Source organism: Sturnus vulgaris, chromosome Z (genome assembly GCF_052056855.1).
Source record: "Sturnus vulgaris isolate bStuVul1 chromosome Z, bStuVul1.hap1, whole genome shotgun sequence".
In the NCBI taxonomy this organism is placed as follows: domain Eukaryota; kingdom Metazoa; phylum Chordata; class Aves; order Passeriformes; family Sturnidae; genus Sturnus; species Sturnus vulgaris.
Window position 1 is genome coordinate 74,387,823 of NC_142283.1, and position 14,040 is coordinate 74,401,862.

General features: G+C 56.3%; 5 protein-coding genes across 38 annotated transcripts in view; 1 reads left to right on the top strand and 4 right to left on the bottom strand.

The window, feature by feature from the left end:
- Positions 1 to 14,040, top strand: part of UBAP2 (ubiquitin associated protein 2) — a 224,130-nt gene that overhangs the window by 177,347 nt on the left and 32,743 nt on the right. The gene's annotated exons all lie outside the window — the stretch shown is intronic.
- LOC148219933 (interferon-like) lies at positions 915 to 1,490 on the bottom strand. Its single transcript, XM_088156308.1, has one exon. It carries the CDS (start codon positions 1,488 to 1,490, stop codon positions 915 to 917), a length of 576 nt encoding a protein of 191 aa, XP_088012434.1.
- Positions 4,678 to 5,253, bottom strand: LOC148219934 (interferon-like). The gene has a single exon (XM_088156309.1). The coding sequence runs from the start codon at positions 5,251 to 5,253 to the stop codon at positions 4,678 to 4,680; it is 576 nt and encodes a 191-aa protein (XP_088012435.1).
- On the bottom strand, positions 8,441 to 9,016 carry LOC148219935 (interferon-like). Its single transcript, XM_088156310.1, has one exon. The coding sequence runs from the start codon at positions 9,014 to 9,016 to the stop codon at positions 8,441 to 8,443; it is 576 nt and encodes a 191-aa protein (XP_088012436.1).
- LOC148219936 (interferon-like) lies at positions 12,204 to 12,779 on the bottom strand. Its single transcript, XM_088156311.1, has one exon. It carries the CDS (start codon positions 12,777 to 12,779, stop codon positions 12,204 to 12,206), a length of 576 nt encoding a protein of 191 aa, XP_088012437.1.

The following is a 14,040-nucleotide window of genomic DNA, read 5'->3' on the forward strand; positions in this document are numbered from 1 at the left end:
CCTGGGGCTCTTCTGGGTTTTCAGTCCGGAGCAGGTTGGAACAACTCCGAGAAGAAGGTTAAAAAAAAAAAATAAGATAAAATAAAAGAAAATCCCTCCAAAAACCCGCCAGAGTCCAGGTAGCTTCTTGGCGTCAGCTAGGCAGAACAAGTAAGCAAAAGCAAAGGAGAGCCTCTGTGCAGCTGTCCACTGTGCATAGCACAGTCAGTGTGAAGGATGCTGGGGAGCTAGTGCAGTCTGTGATAACAAACTCAGCGCCTATTGCCTCCTCCTTGACTCCTGGACCCAGTCTTAAAGCTGCAGAACTCAATTTGCAAGACCAAGAGAAGATTGGGGATACAAGCATCCTAAAGTGGCCCCAATGCACAGCCTCGGGGTGTTTTTATTTGGTGGTGATGGCCAAAATTTGGCCGTGTTTTTCCAAAGGGGTTGCTGCAGGATCATGCTTGGGCAAGTGGCGTGTGGAAGAGTGGGCAGAGGATGTTTGGAGCAGGACTGGGGGTAGGTGTTGAGTGGAGACGGTTGTCCTCTGGCCCAAAGAGTAGCTGCAGTGCTAGTGAGATGAGAGGCAGTGGCGAGCATTTTTGTCCTAGGTCTTTATTTTTTCTGGCATATAGAAGTGAGTAAGTAGAAGAATAAATAGCTGAATAAATAAATAAACAAACAAACAAACAAACAAACAAATAAATGAACAAATAAATAAATAAAATAAACAAGTCACGGTGTAACCACGTCGAGGAAGTCCTTTGTGCGAATCCCTGGGAGAGGCTGTATGAATGCAGGCGCAGTGGCTGTAGGCTGCGGTTGCCGTGCGGTGCTTCCAGCCGTGTCCGTTGTCCCAGGTTGGGGGGGTGAGGTGGGTTTGGGGCGCAGGTGTGGGGGCGTGGGGGTGGGTTGGTGTGTGGGCGTTGGTGCTAGCGGCGCATGGCGCGCGTGAGGCTGTGGAGGTGCCGTAAAGAGGCGCGAGCTTCGAGGCGGACGTGGTCCCAGGCGCAGGCGCTGTGGTTGTGGGCGTGGAGGAAGCTCTGGATGCGACTGAAGTACTTGTTGATGGTGAGCAGCGGGTTGCGTGGTCCTTGGAAGAGCGCGGCGTTGTCGGGGAGGCATTGCTCGAGGTGGTGGACGTGGTGCTGGAGTTTGTTGAGGAGGGCGCTGCGAGGCTGGGCGGGCCAGTGCTGGCGGGTGGCGTTGGTGCTGAGGGTGTGGAAGAGGTGCTGGAGGATGCGCAGGGCGGTGGCGGCGGCTTGGCGCGGGAGGAGGTTGTTGTGCGGGAGGGTGTCGGGGAAGAAGGGCCGCTCTTGGAGGTGGCAGGGCTGGGCGTGGCTGGGAGCCATGTCGTGGAGGAGGCGCAGGGCGTCGCCGGGGAAGGCGTCGTCGTGTGTCCAGAGGTGTTGGCAGGCGAGGGTGGTGGCGAGAGCGGTGAGGAGGAGCAGGAGGGCCGTGGCTGCGTGCGGCAGGCGTGGCCGTGTGGCTGTGGGCGCAGCAGCCATGCTGGGGCTGTGTGTGCTGTGGGGTGGTGCTGGGCAGGAGGCTGGTGGGGCTGGGTGGCGCTGGTTGTGCCGGTGGTGGCTGTGCTTGGGGTGCTGCGGGGCTTGGGGCTTTGTATGGCGGCAGGTTTCCCTTCATCGCTTTCTGATTGCTGGGAGTTTCCGCCCGTGCTTTCCAGTCGGGGCTGGTGGCTGTGGTGGTCTCGGGGCAGCGTTTTGTTGGGGTGCGTGTGGTTGGGGATTGTGGTGGCAGCGGTGTGCCGGGGGAGAGTGGCAGTAGTGGGTTGTGAAAGCGATGGGTCAGAGGCGTCGGGGCCAGGTGTGTTGGGGAGGGGTGTTGGGTGTTCCCTTGCAGCTGCAGGGCCAGCTTTAGGGCCTGTAGTGTGCAGCTGAAGTCTCCTATGTGCCTAGGATCGGTTTCCACCTGGAAAGCTGTGGTAGTGGCTGTGGTCACTTTTCCTTTCAGTTTGTGGCTTGCCTTTATTTTCATCTTTGCCAGCGTTTTCCTTTTGTGGTTGCAAAGGATGTGCAGTGATGTCAAGTGGGCCGGGCCTGGGTTTCTCGGTCATGCAGTGAATGCCTGGGGCAGTGGCGGTGTGCAAGGGGCTGTCTGTGGGCATGGGCCTTGGAGCCGTGAGAGTGTTCTTGCACGGAGGTTGCCTTGGTGCACTCTTGGATTCTGAAGTGTCAGCCAGCAAGACATGAAAAAACTAGGCAAAGCGAAGGAGGAGTGGGAAAAGAGGAAGAGCTTTGCTGCTCGTGCGTTGCTTGCTTTGTGTCCGTGACCCCACGTGTTGAGCCCCCGTGCGTGGGCACGGTTGTTTTTGCCCTGCTTGCGTGGATGAGGCAGCAGAGAGCGAAAGGCGACTGTCGTCCGTCAAAGAAGTGCTGTTGTGTTTTGGAATTGGTAGAGGCCTCTCCTGGGAGAGCGTGTCCCGCTCAGGGCTCTTTAGTTCGTGAGCGGGAGGGCTGGAGCTCTTGGAGGGGATGGCTGTGGAGATGCAGGGAGGAGCCGAGCACATGACTTGTGAGAAAGGCTGGGGGAGCCGAGCTTCTTCTTCAGCTGGAGTAGAGAAGATTTGCAGGTAGTTTCAGATGTCTTTAAAGAAAGGCCCAAAATGCAGGGAGCGGTGAAGAGGAATTGGTGGTGCTTTGAGATGTGCGTGGGGGATGATGTGGCTGGGGCTTGTGGGGACATAGTGGGATTGTTGCTATGAGTGGAGTGTGGAATTTGAAACTTTTAGGCTTTTGGGGAAAAGAGGCTGTGGAGATGAGCCGTTGTTTGTAGCCTGGCGTGTCAGCGAGCTGCAGCCGCAGTGCGGAAGTCGTCAAAGGCCAAGGGTGGGAGCCCTGCATGAAGAATGAAGGTGCCAAGGGCAGCGTAGGATAGGATGAGGTTTGAGCCCACGGAGGGAACCGGAATATGTTGGCGTGCATTGGGACCTGATGAGATTCACGCGTGAGTGCTGAGGGAATTGTTCTATGGAGTTGCTTGGCCAAGGTGGATGATTTTTGGGAAGCGGTGCTTGTCAGTTGAAGTCCTTGGAAAGTGGAAGTAGGGAAATACGACGGCTGTTTTTGCAAAGGGAAAAGCAGAAGAGCGTGGGAACTGCAGAGCAGTGAGTGTGAGCTTTGTTGCAGGCCAAACGATGAGGCTGCTTCTCCGGGAAAGAGAAATTCCGCTAAGACGGCTGGAAAACAAGGAGGTGATTGGTAGGAGGGAAGATGGCTTTGCGAAGTGGAAGCTCGCCATTCCCGGAAGTTTTGTTGTTCTGTGGCTCGGGCTAGGCAGCACTGGTGGCTAGGGGCAGAGGGAGTGACCTGGTGTGCCTGGACTTGTGCAAAGGGTTTGACGCTGTCCTACACGACCTCGTTGCTGATCCATGGATTGGATGGCTGGAGTACGGCATGGCTTAAAGTGATGAGCTGCAGCGTGTCTTTCCGGCATGTCGTGGTTTAGGGCAATTTTGGGAGGAAACCTCTGAATGGGGTCCGTCTAGGAAAGAGATTCAAGTAGTCCCTCCCCCAGCTGGTTTGAGGAAATACTTCCTTGGAGAGAAGTGGAAAATAAACTCTTTATTTAACCGGGAGAGCGCTTCCCAGCCCAAAAGTGAACGTACTAAACCGCAAAGCTTCTTGCTGCTCCGAAGAGATGACAAATTCAGAAGAGTCCCTTTGGTGGGTCGCAGCCCGGCTCACTCAGTCTGTTCTCAGTCCCTCCGATGCCCGGAAATGCCGCAGCCCAGGCCAGACCTAGTGGGCCACGGCTGTGAGCTCCTGGGGCTCTTCTGGGTTTTCAGTCCGGAGCAGGTTGGAACAACTCCGAGAAGAAGGTTAAAAAAAAAAAATAAGATAAAATAAAAGAAAATCCCTCCAAAAACCCGCCAGAGTCCAGGTAGCTTCTTGGCGTCAGCTAGGCAGAACAAGTAAGCAAAAGCAAAGGAGAGCCTCTGTGCAGCTGTCCACTGTGCATAGCACAGTCAGTGTGAAGGATGCTGGGGAGCTAGTGCAGTCTGTGATAACAAACTCAGCGCCTATTGCCTCCTCCTTGACTCCTGGACCCAGTCTTAAAGCTGCAGAACTCAATTTGCAAGACCAAGAGAAGATTGGGGATACAAGCATCCTAAAGTGGCCCCAATGCACAGCCTCGGGGTGTTTTTATTTGGTGGTGATGGCCAAAATTTGGCCGTGTTTTTCCAAAGGGGTTGCTGCAGGATCATGCTTGGGCAAGTGGCGTGTGGAAGAGTGGGCAGAGGATGTTTGGAGCAGGACTGGGGGTAGGTGTTGAGTGGAGACGGTTGTCCTCTGGCCCAAAGAGTAGCTGCAGTGCTAGTGAGATGAGAGGCAGTGGCGAGCATTTTTGTCCTAGGTCTTTATTTTTTCTGGCATATAGAAGTGAGTAAGTAGAAGAATAAATAGCTGAATAAATAAATAAACAAACAAACAAACAAACAAATAAATAAATGAACAAATAAATAAATAAAATAAACAAGTCACGGTGTAACCACGTCGAGGAAGTCCTTTGTGCGAATCCCTGGGAGAGGCTGTATGAATGCAGGCGCAGTGGCTGTAGGCTGCGGTTGCCGTGCGGTGCTTCCAGCCGTGTCCGTTGTCCCAGGTTGGGGGGGTGAGGTGGGTTTGGGGCGCAGGTGTGGGGGCGTGGGGGTGGGTTGGTGTGTGGGCGTTGGTGCTAGCGGCGCATGGCGCGCGTGAGGCTGTGGAGGTGCCGTAAAGAGGCGCGAGCTTCGAGGCGGACGTGGTCCCAGGCGCAGGCGCTGTGGTTGTGGGCGTGGAGGAAGCTCTGGATGCGACTGAAGTACTTGTTGATGGTGAGCAGCGGGTTGCGTGGTCCTTGGAAGAGCGCGGCGTTGTCGGGGAGGCATTGCTCGAGGTGGTGGACGTGGTGCTGGAGTTTGTTGAGGAGGGCGCTGCGAGGCTGGGCGGGCCAGTGCTGGCGGGTGGCGTTGGTGCTGAGGGTGTGGAAGAGGTGCTGGAGGATGCGCAGGGCGGTGGCGGCGGCTTGGCGCGGGAGGAGGTTGTTGTGCGGGAGGGTGTCGGGGAAGAAGGGCCGCTCTTGGAGGTGGCAGGGCTGGGCGTGGCTGGGAGCCATGTCGTGGAGGAGGCGCAGGGCGTCGCCGGGGAAGGCGTCGTCGTGTGTCCAGAGGTGTTGGCAGGCGAGGGTGGTGGCGAGAGCGGTGAGGAGGAGCAGGAGGGCCGTGGCTGCGTGCGGCAGGCGTGGCCGTGTGGCTGTGGGCGCAGCAGCCATGCTGGGGCTGTGTGTGCTGTGGGGTGGTGCTGGGCAGGAGGCTGGTGGGGCTGGGTGGCGCTGGTTGTGCCGGTGGTGGCTGTGCTTGGGGTGCTGCGGGGCTTGGGGCTTTGTATGGCGGCAGGTTTCCCTTCATCGCTTTCTGATTGCTGGGAGTTTCCGCCCGTGCTTTCCAGTCGGGGCTGGTGGCTGTGGTGGTCTCGGGGCAGCGTTTTGTTGGGGTGCGTGTGGTTGGGGATTGTGGTGGCAGCGGTGTGCCGGGGGAGAGTGGCAGTAGTGGGTTGTGAAAGCGATGGGTCAGAGGCGTCGGGGCCAGGTGTGTTGGGGAGGGGTGTTGGGTGTTCCCTTGCAGCTGCAGGGCCAGCTTTAGGGCCTGTAGTGTGCAGCTGAAGTCTCCTATGTGCCTAGGATCGGTTTCCACCTGGAAAGCTGTGGTAGTGGCTGTGGTCACTTTTCCTTTCAGTTTGTGGCTTGCCTTTATTTTCATCTTTGCCAGCGTTTTCCTTTTGTGGTTGCAAAGGATGTGCAGTGATGTCAAGTGGGCCGGGCCTGGGTTTCTCGGTCATGCAGTGAATGCCTGGGGCAGTGGCGGTGTGCAAGGGGCTGTCTGTGGGCATGGGCCTTGGAGCCGTGAGAGTGTTCTTGCACGGAGGTTGCCTTGGTGCACTCTTGGATTCTGAAGTGTCAGCCAGCAAGACATGAAAAAACTAGGCAAAGCGAAGGAGGAGTGGGAAAAGAGGAAGAGCTTTGCTGCTCGTGCGTTGCTTGCTTTGTGTCCGTGACCCCACGTGTTGAGCCCCCGTGCGTGGGCACGGTTGTTTTTGCCCTGCTTGCGTGGATGAGGCAGCAGAGAGCGAAAGGCGACTGTCGTCCGTCAAAGAAGTGCTGTTGTGTTTTGGAATTGGTAGTGGCCTCTCCTGGGTGAGCGTGTCCCGCTCAGGGCTCTTTAGTTCGTGAGCGGGAGGGCTGGAGCTCTTGGAGGGGATGGCTGTGGAGATGCAGGGAGGAGCCGAGCACATGACTTGTGAGAAAGGCTGGGGGAGCCGAGCTTCTTCTTCAGCTGGAGTAGAGAAGATTTGCAGGTAGTTTCAGATGTCTTTAAAGAAAGGCCCAAAATGCAGGGAGCGGTGAAGAGGAATTGGTGGTGCTTTGAGATGTGCGTGGGGGATGATGTGGCTGGGGCTTGTGGGGACATAGTGGGATTGTTGCTATGAGTGGAGTGTGGAATTTGAAACTTTTAGGCTTTTGGGGAAAAGAGGCTGTGGAGATGAGCCGTTGTTTGTAGCCTGGCGTGTCAGCGAGCTGCAGCCGCAGTGCGGAAGTCGTCAAAGGCCAAGGGTGGGAGCCCTGCATGAAGAATGAAGGTGCCAAGGGCAGCGTAGGATAGGATGAGGTTTGAGCCCACGGAGGGAACCGGAATATGTTGGCGTGCATTGGGACCTGATGAGATTCACGCGTGAGTGCTGAGGGAATTGTTCTATGGAGTTGCTTGGCCAAGGTGGATGATTTTTGGGAAGCGGTGCTTGTCAGTTGAAGTCCTTGGAAAGTGGAAGTAGGGAAATACGACGGCTGTTTTTGCAAAGGGAAAAGCAGAAGAGCGTGGGAACTGCAGAGCAGTGAGTGTGAGCTTTGTTGCAGGCCAAACGATGAGGCTGCTTCTCCGGGAAAGAGAAATTCCGCTAAGACGGCTGGAAAACAAGGAGGTGATTGGTAGGAGGGAAGATGGCTTTGCGAAGTGGAAGCTCGCCATTCCCGGAAGTTTTGTTGTTCTGTGGCTCGGGCTAGGCAGCACTGGTGGCTAGGGGCAGAGGGAGTGACCTGGTGTGCCTGGACTTGTGCAAAGGGTTTGACGCTGTCCTACACGACCTCGTTGCTGATCCATGGATTGGATGGCTGGAGTACGGCATGGCTTAAAGTGATGAGCTGCAGCGTGTCTTTCCGGCATGTCGTGGTTTAGGGCAATTTTGGGAGGAAACCTCTGAATGGGGTCCGTCTAGGAAAGAGATTCAAGTAGTCCCTCCCCCAGCTGGTTTGAGGAAATACTTCCTTGGAGAGAAGTGGAAAATAAACTCTTTATTTAACCGGGAGAGCGCTTCCCAGCCCAAAAGTGAACGTACTAAACCGCAAAGCTTCTTGCTGCTCCGAAGAGATGACAAATTCAGAAGAGTCCCTTTGGTGGGTCGCAGCCCGGCTCACTCAGTCTGTTCTCAGTCCCTCCGATGCCCGGAAATGCCGCAGCCCAGGCCAGACCTAGTGGGCCACGGCTGTGAGCTCCTGGGGCTCTTCTGGGTTTTCAGTCCGGAGCAGGTTGGAACAACTCCGAGAAGAAGGTTAAAAAAAAAAAATAAGATAAAATAAAAGAAAATCCCTCCAAAAACCCGCCAGAGTCCAGGTAGCTTCTTGGCGTCAGCTAGGCAGAACAAGTAAGCAAAAGCAAAGGAGAGCCTCTGTGCAGCTGTCCACTGTGCATAGCACAGTCAGTGTGAAGGATGCTGGGGAGCTAGTGCAGTCTGTGATAACAAACTCAGCGCCTATTGCCTCCTCCTTGACTCCTGGACCCAGTCTTAAAGCTGCAGAACTCAATTTGCAAGACCAAGAGAAGATTGGGGATACAAGCATCCTAAAGTGGCCCCAATGCACAGCCTCGGGGTGTTTTTATTTGGTGGTGATGGCCAAAATTTGGCCGTGTTTTTCCAAAGGGGTTGCTGCAGGATCATGCTTGGGCAAGTGGCGTGTGGAAGAGTGGGCAGAGGATGTTTGGAGCAGGACTGGGGGTAGGTGTTGAGTGGAGACGGTTGTCCTCTGGCCCAAAGAGTAGCTGCAGTGCTAGTGAGATGAGAGGCAGTGGCGAGCATTTTTGTCCTAGGTCTTTATTTTTTCTGGCATATAGAAGTGAGTAAGTAGAAGAATAAATAGCTGAATAAATAAATAAACAAACAAACAAACAAACAAACAAATAAATGAACAAATAAATAAATAAAATAAACAAGTCACGGTGTAACCACGTCGAGGAAGTCCTTTGTGCGAATCCCTGGGAGAGGCTGTATGAATGCAGGCGCAGTGGCTGTAGGCTGCGGTTGCCGTGCGGTGCTTCCAGCCGTGTCCGTTGTCCCAGGTTGGGGGGGTGAGGTGGGTTTGGGGCGCAGGTGTGGGGGCGTGGGGGTGGGTTGGTGTGTGGGCGTTGGTGCTAGCGGCGCATGGCGCGCGTGAGGCTGTGGAGGTGCCGTAAAGAGGCGCGAGCTTCGAGGCGGACGTGGTCCCAGGCGCAGGCGCTGTGGTTGTGGGCGTGGAGGAAGCTCTGGATGCGACTGAAGTACTTGTTGATGGTGAGCAGCGGGTTGCGTGGTCCTTGGAAGAGCGCGGCGTTGTCGGGGAGGCATTGCTCGAGGTGGTGGACGTGGTGCTGGAGTTTGTTGAGGAGGGCGCTGCGAGGCTGGGCGGGCCAGTGCTGGCGGGTGGCGTTGGTGCTGAGGGTGTGGAAGAGGTGCTGGAGGATGCGCAGGGCGGTGGCGGCGGCTTGGCGCGGGAGGAGGTTGTTGTGCGGGAGGGTGTCGGGGAAGAAGGGCCGCTCTTGGAGGTGGCAGGGCTGGGCGTGGCTGGGAGCCATGTCGTGGAGGAGGCGCAGGGCGTCGCCGGGGAAGGCGTCGTCGTGTGTCCAGAGGTGTTGGCAGGCGAGGGTGGTGGCGAGAGCGGTGAGGAGGAGCAGGAGGGCCGTGGCTGCGTGCGGCAGGCGTGGCCGTGTGGCTGTGGGCGCAGCAGCCATGCTGGGGCTGTGTGTGCTGTGGGGTGGTGCTGGGCAGGAGGCTGGTGGGGCTGGGTGGCGCTGGTTGTGCCGGTGGTGGCTGTGCTTGGGGTGCTGCGGGGCTTGGGGCTTTGTATGGCGGCAGGTTTCCCTTCATCGCTTTCTGATTGCTGGGAGTTTCCGCCCGTGCTTTCCAGTCGGGGCTGGTGGCTGTGGTGGTCTCGGGGCAGCGTTTTGTTGGGGTGCGTGTGGTTGGGGATTGTGGTGGCAGCGGTGTGCCGGGGGAGAGTGGCAGTAGTGGGTTGTGAAAGCGATGGGTCAGAGGCGTCGGGGCCAGGTGTGTTGGGGAGGGGTGTTGGGTGTTCCCTGGCAGCTGCAGGGCCAGCTTTAGGGCCTGTAGTGTGCAGCTGAAGTCTCCTATGTGCCTAGGATCGGTTTCCACCTGGAAAGCTGTGGTAGTGGCTGTGGTCACTTTTCCTTTCAGTTTGTGGCTTGCCTTTATTTTCATCTTTGCCAGCGTTTTCCTTTTGTGGTTGCAAAGGATGTGCAGTGATGTCAAGTGGGCCGGGCCTGGGTTTCTCGGTCATGCAGTGAATGCCTGGGGCAGTGGCGGTGTGCAAGGGGCTGTCTGTGGGCATGGGCCTTGGAGCCGTGAGAGTGTTCTTGCACGGAGGTTGCCTTGGTGCACTCTTGGATTCTGAAGTGTCAGCCAGCAAGACATGAAAAAACTAGGCAAAGCGAAGGAGGAGTGGGAAAAGAGGAAGAGCTTTGCTGCTCGTGCGTTGCTTGCTTTGTGTCCGTGACCCCACGTGTTGAGCCCCCGTGCGTGGGCACGGTTGTTTTTGCCCTGCTTGCGTGGATGAGGCAGCAGAGAGCGAAAGGCGACTGTCGTCCGTCAAAGAAGTGCTGTTGTGTTTTGGAATTGGTAGTGGCCTCTCCTGGGTGAGCGTGTCCCGCTCAGGGCTCTTTAGTTCGTGAGCGGGAGGGCTGGAGCTCTTGGAGGGGATGGCTGTGGAGATGCAGGGAGGAGCCGAGCACATGACTTGTGAGAAAGGCTGGGGGAGCCGAGCTTCTTCTTCAGCTGGAGTAGAGAAGATTTGCAGGTAGTTTCAGATGTCTTTAAAGAAAGGCCCAAAATGCAGGGAGCGGTGAAGAGGAATTGGTGGTGCTTTGAGATGTGCGTGGGGGATGATGTGGCTGGGGCTTGTGGGGACATAGTGGGATTGTTGCTATGAGTGGAGTGTGGAATTTGAAACTTTTAGGCTTTTGGGGAAAAGAGGCTGTGGAGATGAGCCGTTGTTTGTAGCCTGGCGTGTCAGCGAGCTGCAGCCGCAGTGCGGAAGTCGTCAAAGGCCAAGGGTGGGAGCCCTGCATGAAGAATGAAGGTGCCAAGGGCAGCGTAGGATAGGATGAGGTTTGAGCCCACGGAGGGAACCGGAATATGTTGGCGTGCATTGGGACCTGATGAGATTCACGCGTGAGTGCTGAGGGAATTGTTCTATGGAGTTGCTTGGCCAAGGTGGATGATTTTTGGGAAGCGGTGCTTGTCAGTTGAAGTCCTTGGAAAGTGGAAGTAGGGAAATACAACGGCTGTTTTTGCAAAGGGAAAAGCAGAAGAGCGTGGGAACTGCAGAGCAGTGAGTGTGAGCTTTGTTGCAGGCCAAATGATGAGGCTGCTTCTCCGGGAAAGAGAAATTCCGCTAAGACGGCTGGAAAACAAGGAGGTGATTGGTAGGAGGGAAGATGGCTTTGCGAAGTGGAAGCTCGCCATTCCCGGAAGTTTTGTTGTTCTGTGGCTCGGGCTAGGCAGCACTGGTGGCTAGGGGCAGAGGGAGTGACCCGGTGTGCCTGGACTTGTGCAAAGGGTTTGACGCTGTCCTACACGACCTCGTTGCTGATCCATGGATTGGATGGCTGGAGTACGGCATGGCTTAAAGTGATGAGCTGCAGCGTGTCTTTCCGGCATGTCGTGGTTTAGGGCAATTTTGGGAGGAAACCTCTGAATGGGGTCCGTCTAGGAAAGAGATTCAAGTAGTCCCTCCCCCAGCTGGTTTGAGGAAATACTTCCTTGGAGAGAAGTGGAAAATAAACTCTTTATTTAACCGGGAGAGCGCTTCCCAGCCCAAAAGTGAACGTACTAAACCGCAAAGCCTCTTGCTGCTCCGAAGAGGTGACAAATTCAGAAGAGTCCCTTTGGTGGGTCGCAGCCCGGCTCACTCAGTCTGTTCTCAGTCCCTCCGATGCCCGGAAATGCCGCAGCCCAGGCCAGACCTAGTGGGCCACGGCTGTGAGCTCCTGGGGCTCTTCTGGGTTTTCAGTCCGGAGCAGGTTGGAACAACTCCGAGAAGAAGGTTAAAAAAAAAAAATAAGATAAAATAAAAGAAAATCCCTCCAAAAACCCGCCAGAGTCCAGGTAGCTTCTTGGCGTCAGCTAGGCAGAACAAGTAAGCAAAAGCAAAGGAGAGCCTCTGTGCAGCTGTCCACTGTGCATAGCACAGTCAGTGTGAAGGATGCTGGGGAGCTAGTGCAGTCTGTGATAACAAACTCAGCGCCTATTGCCTCCTCCTTGACTCCTGGACCCAGTCTTAAAGCTGCAGAACTCAATTTGCAAGACCAAGAGAAGATTGGGGATACAAGCATCCTAAAGTGGCCCCAATGCACAGCCTCGGGGTGTTTTTATTTGGTGGTGATGGCCAAAATTTGGCCATGTTTTTCCAAAGGGGTTGCTGCAGGATCATGCTTGGGCAAGTGGCGTGTGGAAGAGTGGGCAGAGGATGTTTGGAGCAGGACTGGGGGTAGGTGTTGAGTGGAGACGGTTGTCCTCTGGCCCAAAGAGTAGCTGCAGTGCTAGTGAGATGAGAGGCAGTGGCGAGCATTTTTGTCCTAGGTCTTTATTTTTTCTGGCATATAGAAGTGAGTAAGTAGAAGAATAAATAGCTGAATAAATAAATAAACAAACAAACAAACAAACAAATAAATAAATGAACAAATAAATAAATAAAATAAACAAGTCACGGTGTAACCACGTCGAGGAAGTCCTTTGTGCGAATCCCTGGGAGAGGCTGTATGAATGCAGGCGCAGTGGCTGTAGGCTGCGGTTGCCGTGCGGTGCTTCCAGCCGTGTCCGTTGTCCCAGGTTGGGGGGGTGAGGTGGGTTTGGGGCGCAGGTGTGGGGGCGTGGGGGTGGGTTGGTGTGTGGGCGTTGGTGCTAGCGGCGCATGGCGCGCGTGAGGCTGTGGAGGTGCCGTAAAGAGGCGCGAGCTTCGAGGCGGACGTGGTCCCAGGCGCAGGCGCTGTGGTTGTGGGCGTGGAGGAAGCTCTGGATGCGACTGAAGTACTTGTTGATGGTGAGCAGCGGGTTGCGTGGTCCTTGGAAGAGCGCGGCGTTGTCGGGGAGGCATTGCTCGAGGTGGTGGACGTGGTGCTGGAGTTTGTTGAGGAGGGCGCTGCGAGGCTGGGCGGGCCAGTGCTGGCGGGTGGCGTTGGTGCTGAGGGTGTGGAAGAGGTGCTGGAGGATGCGCAGGGCGGTGGCGGCGGCTTGGCGCGGGAGGAGGTTGTTGTGCGGGAGGGTGTCGGGGAAGAAGGGCCGCTCTTGGAGGTGGCAGGGCTGGGCGTGGCTGGGAGCCATGTCGTGGAGGAGGCGCAGGGCGTCGCCGGGGAAGGCGTCGTCGTGTGTCCAGAGGTGTTGGCAGGCGAGGGTGGTGGCGAGAGCGGTGAGGAGGAGCAGGAGGGCCGTGGCTGCGTGCGGCAGGCGTGGCCGTGTGGCTGTGGGCGCAGCAGCCATGCTGGGGCTGTGTGTGCTGTGGGGTGGTGCTGGGCAGGAGGCTGGTGGGGCTGGGTGGCGCTGGTTGTGCCGGTGGTGGCTGTGCTTGGGGTGCTGCGGGGCTTGGGGCTTTGTATGGCGGCAGGTTTCCCTTCATCGCTTTCTGATTGCTGGGAGTTTCCGCCCGTGCTTTCCAGTCGGGGCTGGTGGCTGTGGTGGTCTCGGGGCAGCGTTTTGTTGGGGTGCGTGTGGTTGGGGATTGTGGTGGCAGCGGTGTGCCGGGGGAGAGTGGCAGTAGTGGGTTGTGAAAGCGATGGGTCAGAGGCGTCGGGGCCAGGTGCGTTGGGGAGGGGTGTTGGGTGTTCCCTTGCAGCTGCAGGGCCAGCTTTAGGGCCTGTAGTGTGCAGCTGAAGTCTCCTATGTGCCTAGGATCGGTTTCCACCTGGAAAGCTGTGGTAGTGGCTGTGGTCACTTTTCCTTTCAGTTTGTGGCTTGCCTTTATTTTCATCTTTGCCAGCGTTTTCCTTTTGTGGTTGCAAAGGATGTGCAGTGATGTCAAGTGGGCCGGGCCTGGGTTTCTCGGTCATGCAGTGAATGCCTGGGGCAGTGGCGGTGTGCAAGGGGCTGTCTGTGGGCATGGGCCTTGGAGCCGTGAGAGTGTTCTTGCACGGAGGTTGCCTTGGTGCACTCTTGGATTCTGAAGTGTCAGCCAGCAAGACATGAAAAAACTAGGCAAAGCGAAGGAGGAGTGGGAAAAGAGGAAGAGCTTTGCTGCTCGTGCGTTGCTTGCTTTGTGTCCGTGGCCCCACGTGTTGAGCCCCCGTGCGTGGGCACGGTTGTTTTTGCCCTGCTTGCGTGGATGAGGCAGCAGAGAGCGAAAGGCGACTGTCGTCCGTCAAAGAAGTGCTGTTGTGTTTTGGAATTGGTAGAGGCCTCTCCTGGGAGAGCGTGTCCCGCTCAGGGCTCTTTAGTTCGTGAGCGGGAGGGCTGGAGCTCTTGGAGGGGATGGCTGTGGAGATGCAGGGAGGAGCCGAGCACATGACTTGTGAGAAAGGCTGGGGGAGCCGAGCTTCTTCTTCAGCTGGAGTAGAGAAGATTTGCAGGTAGTTTCAGATGTCTTTAAAGAAAGGCCCAAAATGCAGGGAGCGGTGAAGAGGAATTGGTGGTGCTTTGAGATGTGCGTGGGGGATGATGTGGCTGGGGCTTGTGGGGACATAGTGGGATTGTTGCTATGAGTGGAGTGTGGAATTTGAAACTTTTAGGCTTTTGGGGAAAAGAGGCT